At 32.7% G+C, this 8,503-nt stretch overlaps 1 protein-coding gene across 3 annotated transcripts in view; it reads right to left on the reverse strand.

The window, feature by feature from the left end:
• The window catches only part of LOC139501752 (echinoderm microtubule-associated protein-like 2), a 66,569-nt gene extending 61,596 nt beyond the window's left edge, over positions 1-4,973 (reverse strand). For 2 of the 3 annotated variants that reach the window (XR_011658647.1, XM_071290895.1), the window contains exon 1: positions 3,614-4,973. Coding sequence is in view for 2 of the 3 variants with exons in the window: in XM_071290895.1 (XP_071146996.1) it covers positions 3,614-3,661 (48 nt within the window). In the remaining variant the exon portion in view is untranslated. The remainder of the gene's footprint in view (positions 1-3,613) is intronic. The other variant, XM_071290894.1, reaches the window with a different exon arrangement.
• Positions 4,974-8,503: the final 3,530 nt, after the last annotated feature.

Raw genomic sequence — 8,503 nt, forward strand, 5'->3', positions numbered from 1 at the left:
TTGGCCGGCTACGTCATTAACGTTCAAAATAAATAGCCGTCACCATACTGTTACATGGGACAAAATATGCAATGCATCCGATCTGTGTATTTGAACAGCGATTGGGACGCTCCACTTAAGCCAGATTTAACTGCCGGGCGGAAGAAATCATTGGCTAAATATATATGCAGCAGCCAACTCTTGTTATGGCAAATTATGAGCTGTGCGCCAAAAAAATGTAGGTTTTGAATAATACTCTTAGAGGCGGATTGAGAGGGCCCCTGGGGTCCCGGGCCTTCCTTTTCTTGGAAAAATTTGGTTGGTTATATTAGGAATCACCAAACCATGACTGAGGCGGGCCCTCTTGGGCAGTTAGTGGGTCCCCCTTTACCAAAATATCTGGATTCGTCAGTGGTCCGATACATTCATCCTGTATCACAGCGATTCTCTTAACTCCCTGATGAGTGGTTTTAACTGATATCGCCATAAGTTTACTACAATTGTCGAAAATAGGAAGAAAATTGGTGGCCGAGTGGTCAAATAATTCACCAACTGAATCCCCACCCTTTCAACACTGAGGTTGTGGGGTCGAAACCCGACTCCGATCTTTTAAAACTTATTAAGGATTTGCATTTTCTACCCAGCTGTTAATTGTTCTATCCGAGCTCTCCGACTTCCCCAATTATTACGCTTGTCACCAAATGCCACTTTGAACACTCTATACTATATCATGGGCCATAATATAGTTTAGAGTGTTCAAAGTGGCGTTAAGCACCAAAAAGCAACCATTAATTAAAGGATATCTAGGTATGCATGTACATGTCATTGAGATACTACAAGACAACATTACAATTATTTGTAATGGTTTTAAAACCATAAAATCGTTCCTGTTTTGTTTGTGTAATACGAGATAATTAAAGTAAGGGTTCCATTACAATGACTATCTATTAAATCAATGACAAACTAGCTGTTTATAGATTTTATATAATTGGCATCATTAATTTTGTAAATAATGTAACATGTTATGTAACGGCTAATAGTTACCTTTCATATCAGTCTTAGAAGTAATTCAACTCACACGTCAAAGAGGTTTTTTTATAAGGAAAGGGAAATTAATGTGCTAAGAATGCATGGCTTATTTAACTAATATCTACAACTTGATAGTTGGTTCAACTTCTTAACGATTAACTACGTAGACATTAAAGGGGGGGGGGGTCGAAGGAAATCAATGTGCAAAAATTGGAGGTAAAACTAAGATCTACATTACAACTCGATAGTTTGTTATGAACTTTATAGATTCATGACACATCCGTAAATAGAGGCTTGAAGTGGAGACTTGTGATTTACAAACCCCCCCCCCCTGTGTTAACACTGAAATACTAATACAGACTATGCTTATTGATAGTCGGATTGAAGTCAGAGTGTGTGTGTCATGACACACACAACCCTTCTTAAAGTTTACCTGATCATGTGATGGATTCCATAGGCGGATCCAAGGGGGCCCACCCCCTCCCCCTTTTGTGGAAAAAATAGTGATTATATAGGGAATCACTGAAGCATGACTGGAGCCACCTCCCCTAGGTCAGTCTGAGCCACCACCTCCTTTCCAATTATAAAAAGTTAAGAAACAGTCGAAATCTTATGGCAGTTTGTCCTAGAAACTTTAGTCATTTCGTTATGCATTTCTTTTAGACAATATACATGTAAAATTAACAATTATAGCAACTTCTCTATCTCAGACGGTTTACACTGTATTTCAGTTGTCGTTGGTTCATGGCTGTTATATATTATTTCTTAGTTTCAAATTGATTTGACTACAACTTCATCAAAAACTACCTCGACCAAAAACTTTAACCCGAAGCGGAACAGACGGACGAACGAACAAACGGACGCACTGACCGGAAAATATAACGCCTCTTTACTATCGTTGTTGGGGCATAAAACTACCAAAGTCACCCTAGTCATTCTCGAGTAATGAATGTAAAAACACTAGTTTTATTAGAATACTCATAAATGCGGTCCTTCCTACCAGTGTAAATAGTTTCTGCTATTATCAGTTGTTGCTATAATATCTATTAATACAGGCTTGTCTATCTAATGTCATGTAAGACATGTAGACAATACGAATGATTTACAATTGGTAATTTGGAGATGAACTATAGGTCAACAGACTGTCAAACAGAAATTGACATTTCATTACAGATATTTCGTGAAACTAATTTGGTAAACACAATCTTTAAATTGACCTACGCTGAAATCATTCTTCGGCTATTTACATCTAAAATGTACCATATTAAGATAGTATATTTTCGTCAAAGAAGAGCAGGCTAAATTGGGTTACTATATTAATAACAATCTTTTGCTGCACATTTTTTTGCAATATTGGACGAAAGGTTTACAAAGCATTTAGTGAATCTATTTTGTTAAACATGCTTTAAAATTGACCTACGCTGAAATCATATTAGACTATCTGAAATCAATCTTAGACTATGTACATCGAACACATGCCACGATAAGATCATTTATTTTACTTGAAAGGAATCAAGCAAGCTATCAAAAGTTTCACTAAAAAAATATAATTCTGCACTTCATTATTTTTTTAAATTTCGTTTTATTGAACTGAGTTTTGATTTTTTGGTCTATTGTCCCGTGACAAGGACAGATATTTTTTACATTTTAGCACCCTAGTATTCTGTCTTTCTTTTTTTGGGTCAATTTTTCACTAATCATTTTTTTCGAGGCTATTCTTTTCTATTTTGTTTTGCCCATTTTCTGTACTATTGGTCCATTTATTCTGTACTATTGGTCCATTTATTCTAAACATTGGTCCATTTATTCTGTACTATTGGTCCATTTATTCTGTACTATTGGTCCATTTATTCTAAACATTGGTCCACTTATTCTTAAAAAAAATGGCCATTAATTCTATAAATCCAGCCATGCTCTCCTATATAGTTACATTACTGTGCAAATGAAGGTATTTTTATTATAAATTATAGAATCTAATTTTCCGGATAGTACTTAATGTCCCTTTATATAATTAGTTTATGTATATTAGACAAAAAACATTCTGTTCCAATTCTTTCATAAAGAATACTACACTTGTACTAGTATACAACATGAAATTTACAAGACCCCATAAGAAAGTGTTGTATTATCAGAACATCATATGCCTTTAGAAAAGTTTAATAATACCCATCAATAATCAGTTGTAAGCACTGCACAGTTACAGTGAAAAGTTTTGGGTTCCAATTATGACAAACAATTATTTTAATTAGGCAAGCAACCACACACCCACCCCCTTCTCTCATTTTTTATTGTCCCTTGTTTACCCTCCGTTGGTAGTATATAATTATACTGTATAGAATATTTTTAAAGACATTGTTATGATCTATCAGGCAGCAACCTGAAGACAAAACTGACATCAAGCTAAAATACTTAACTCTTGTCTTAATTTGTAAAAAAGATGGGTTAGATTACTTTCTGTTAATTTGAGATACCTTTTAATATTATTTGACACTTTGATTTTCCAGTGATTAATGATACAGTATTCAAATATCAATCTATTTAAAAAAAACTCTACAAATAAAAAAATCGATTTTTTTGGGGGGGAAAAAAAGAGAAAAAAACTTACATGACTTTTCTTTCTATCTCCCGTGTCAATCTGAAATGAATAGTCCATTCTGCAATCTTTCCTTTCGTGTTTCTTTTATGGAGAAACACAAAATTAACTTAAAAAAAGATTTATTCCATAGATTAAAAAAATGTCAATTTCGTAACGGTATTTTTATTCCATAGATTCAAAGAATGTCAATTTCATAACGGTATTTATGTTTCCATATGATATAATATTCCATTTGATCATTATTGAGTAATTCGAATTAAAATTGCATCCATGTTCATCCTTGGTGTTAATTCCCAAATCACAATAGATAAAATTTACATGATATGGAGGTATTGCTTTTAATAACTTTTGACATCTAAAAGTAAATCTTCTCCTATTAAGGCAATATTAATATATCTCAATGATACGATGTTTTATTGATGATAGACTTGAGATCATAATGGTCTGTCGCTAGTACTGATAATAAACTATAAACTTTTACCACATTTTTAGACGTGTTTTCCGTTTCCCCGACACCGTATCCATTTTTTTCTTTATTTTACGGAAATAATATTTCGCGTCTATTACCGTACTTGTTCCACTTTTCTTGACACAAGATCTGACATGGATCGCTTTTTTCTTTATTATATTTTCAATTTGTTAAAATTTAAGCATGCATCTATGAATGAAGGTTCTACATGGGAAATTTTCCAATTTGAACCGGTTATCGGCTTTTATCAAGTGATAGTACTCTTAATTCTATTTGACATATTGAAAAATTTAAAATACCTATTGTTTTCATACTCGATTCAAATAACAAAACTTTTACTTTTAGTTAAGTATAAATGAATTAATAACAATGGGATATACATCTCTGTACCCGGACTATATTTTATCCTTTTGATTAAAGCAATTATTTATTTAAACATAACATAAATATCAATTACTTTCAATTGGTATTATTTCTATTATAATGTTTTTACTGCTAGTTTGTAGAAAAAATATTATTATTTTAGAAATACAATTTATTGATACATTTTGTGTATTTTACTTTTACTAAAAATGTGTTTTTCTTTTAAAACTTCCTTATTGTGCCCCTGTTTATGACTATTTATTCATTTATTCGAAATAAAGGATCTCTTTCACTATTTTATTTACTCAATAGACAAATCTTTCCCGTTTGAATGCAATACTAAACAATATGCGCAATCACTATATCCTATACTATACAAGTCGTGAAAACTTAATATATAGCCACGGAGAAAGATTTTTCATAATAGGTGTCTTTCATACTAAACGACGTTATTTAATTTCTGACAAAAAGAAATATATAAACACATTTTGACTATAGAATATTTAAGATTTATTTGTAAAATTGTGTCCCGTCTCTGATGTTAGCAACTGATGTATTATATATTTGTTATGACATGTGATTAAATAGTGTAAGTGTTTTTTTTTGTTAAGATCACCGCATAAAATCGATTAGCATAGAGGTACGATAACTATTTCATTAATACTTTTTTATCATTGAGGGATGGAATTTCAAACAAAATATTAATAATTTATTCTTAAACAAAAAGACTATCAAATGCATCCTGGTCCAAGAGCAATTAAACAAATTAAAATGGAATTAAATTACGAGTTGACAAAACAGTAGTTGCATCATACAAAATTGATGATGTACAATTATTTGTTGCTCTCTCAATTGATTATTAGTTGGCTATTTAACTCCAGTGACAAATATTACATGCATGTTCAGGACGAAATCATAAACACTGCGGCATGTTTAGGTATGTCCTTAATAGAGAGCGTTCGGAATGATTGCCTGGGAAATTAGGACTGACACTGAAAAAAATGAGGCTATACTGAATAGGGACAGCAATTTGCCTTGAAACAATGCACACATACGGACATATCAAAGAGTTGTTGCCAGGGTTCTTATAATTTATAGATCGTGTCACTCTCTTTACGCGAGATGTCGGATTTAAACTCCTATTATGACCGGACATGGTACACGGCCGAACAGAACGCCCAGCTCTGGCAAATGTTACTGTATAATTGACGTTTACCTGCATCACCTTTAATTCATATGTACTGTAGTGAAAGTCTGATTTGTTCATGGCTTTTCCTTTAACATGGAACCCTTATATAATGGTCAATCAAATAAAAACGGAAGGTTTTTCAAAAACACACCCAAGCTGATGGTTAGAAATAATAGACAGGAGTCAATACAGTCCCGCGTAGGCAACGTTATTTGCATATGCAATTAAAAGAAATTGCATATGCAGATGAATGAAAATTAATAGCAACCTTATAACTGGCAACAGAACTGATTAAATGTATATAGTAAAATTTAAAACGCAAGATGTTGTTAAAAATCAATTTATGATTAAACATCCTCACATTGAAATTTTAATGGTTTATGAAATTTTAGTAGTTTGTAAACATCACTGTTAAAATTACCATGATTACAAAGATAAATCGATTACTATTTGTTTTTCTAACCTTTGTACGCACTTATCATGGAAGGCAAACATCACAAATTAGTTTCATTGACAAATTCTTGTGTTAAACTAATAGAAAATTGTCAGTATTTTGGATCAGTAAATTTCAAAATAATGAACGGTATATAGAAATAAGTCTTGTTAATTGATTTCAATACAAATATACAATAGTATATGTATAAATATAGAGTAAGCGTTGACTGATTATGAGTCGGTGTTTAACGTCCAATTACAACTATCACAGGCATGTCAGAAAGAGATAAAATTGAGAATGGAAATGGGGAATGTGCATAAAAGAGACAACAACCCGACCATAGAAAAAAAACAACAGCAGAAGGTCACCAACAGGTCTTCAATGTAGCGAGAAATTCCCGCACCCGGAGGCGTCCTATAACTGGCCCCTAAACAAATATATTACAGTTCAGTGATAATGATCAATTCGACAAACACTGCTATAATTTGTCCTTTTCCACAATCATGTCAGAAAGAGAACATTCATGTTGATGTAATATCATTATGAACGAACCATGCTTTGTACTTGACTGACACACCTGGGCCGGATCGATTGTAATGTGCTTGTTCGCAATGTTAGAGTCTTCAGAATGACATGTCACCTACCGAGGCACTTACTATCATCCTCCTAAACAACCAGTGCTACCCTTGATTGCACTCCTTAGTGTCGCCAGGGCTGCAAACCCACTTCATCTTACATCCAACATGAGAGCACCGGATTGGTTGACTGATAGGCCTTACTGAAGTTACTGGACATTAGTTTCAAAAGCATGTGCTCTTTGGGAGGCATACGTTCTCGATCTTTAAAAATCACATCAAGAAGAAAACCTAAGAACAATCATTCGTTCATCATTCATTATTTTATTCATTCCCTTTTTCTTTCTATCGTATTCAATATAATAAAAATAAGGAGATATGGTAGCAAATTCATTTCGCCGATCAAGGATAACACAAAAAAACTAATGTTTAAAGGACAACATGTATTATCTATAGTTTGCAAAATGAGTGTGTCATTGGAAAATTTTCTCTTGTCTTCTGTCGAGACGCAAAATTATTTGCAATCTGAATTCAATTTGACAAACACTGCTATAATTTGTCCTTTTCCACAAACGTTTGAAACTATCAGATAGGTTACCGAAAAGCATGATTCTACATACAAAATCACTGGGTCTCCTTCTGGACTCGAAGCCGGGACCTTCGTATTACAAGGCAGTGCTTTAACCGACTGAGTAGCTCAACCGCTTACAGCTGGCTAAATATCTACTACATGTTCATGGGTAAGCAATCACGTCACATAGTATATATTATTGTATACTTATTGACTGGGTATGGGTGGAATAGTAAGTTTATTATCCCCCACTGGGTGCAACTATTGCCCTGCTATATACGCTCTTCTCTTTCGTCTCTTTGTTACTTTGTTTTAATTATAGAAACTGCGGATCAGATTATAGTCAATAGAGAACATTGAACGCAAAAGTTCGTTCTACAATTGTATTTTCCTGTTTACAGTGATCAATACTTCGACTTAACAATCGAGACATTTTGATTTTATTTGTTCTGTCAATAGTAAGCAATTAATTGTTTTATTTTCATAACCTTTAAACTCTTAAAACATTGAATGAAAACTATGTGATTTAAATACCTACAATAAAGGACTTTCTTGTCAAAATAGATCGTTTCAAAAATGTCATATTTACACATTTGCAGGTTAAATTTCACTATACAGACGCTTATAGATAATTGATATTCAATATCTTTCGGGAAAACACATTTTAGAGCCTATTGATATTGTTAAAATTTTGACTTCATAACAATTAAAATTGAAAAGTGTTGACTGTAATATCTTGAAAAATGTACTTTAAAAAAAAATCAACAGTGTCATTTATATTCCAAATTCGATATTTTGACTTTGGAAACAGTTGAATATTAATTTGATATATTCAGAACCACAAAACAATTTCTGAGTGATAACGATAAGAAATAAAAATAGAAAGAAAGAAAGAAAGTGAATCTTTCGAATACTTTCGAATTATATACTTGTTCCTTTGGCACTCATACCATATTTAATGAATACACTATTATGATCAAGCCGATGACAAAAAAAAAATTCTATGTGCAATCCCCCCTCTCCATACCTTATAGTGTTAAAATTCGAAGAAAACAAAATATTCTGAGTGATTGTGTCGACAAACAAAAAAATGACTCAGAAAAAGCCAATACCCCCCTTTTTGTTAAGGAAATAGTTGCTCCCTTAGCACTTTCGGAAACAATCTGAATTCATTAATTTCTGAACTAAATACTCTCCAATGTTTTTTGGTTTCGTTATAAATTTTCTCGTTTACGGTTAATTTCTGTATTCATAATGATAATGGACAGGCAGACAATCGTTTTAAGGCATTTTTAA

Source organism: Mytilus edulis, chromosome 13 (genome assembly GCF_963676685.1).
Source record: "Mytilus edulis chromosome 13, xbMytEdul2.2, whole genome shotgun sequence".
In the NCBI taxonomy this organism is placed as follows: Eukaryota; Metazoa; Mollusca; class Bivalvia; order Mytilida; family Mytilidae; genus Mytilus; species Mytilus edulis.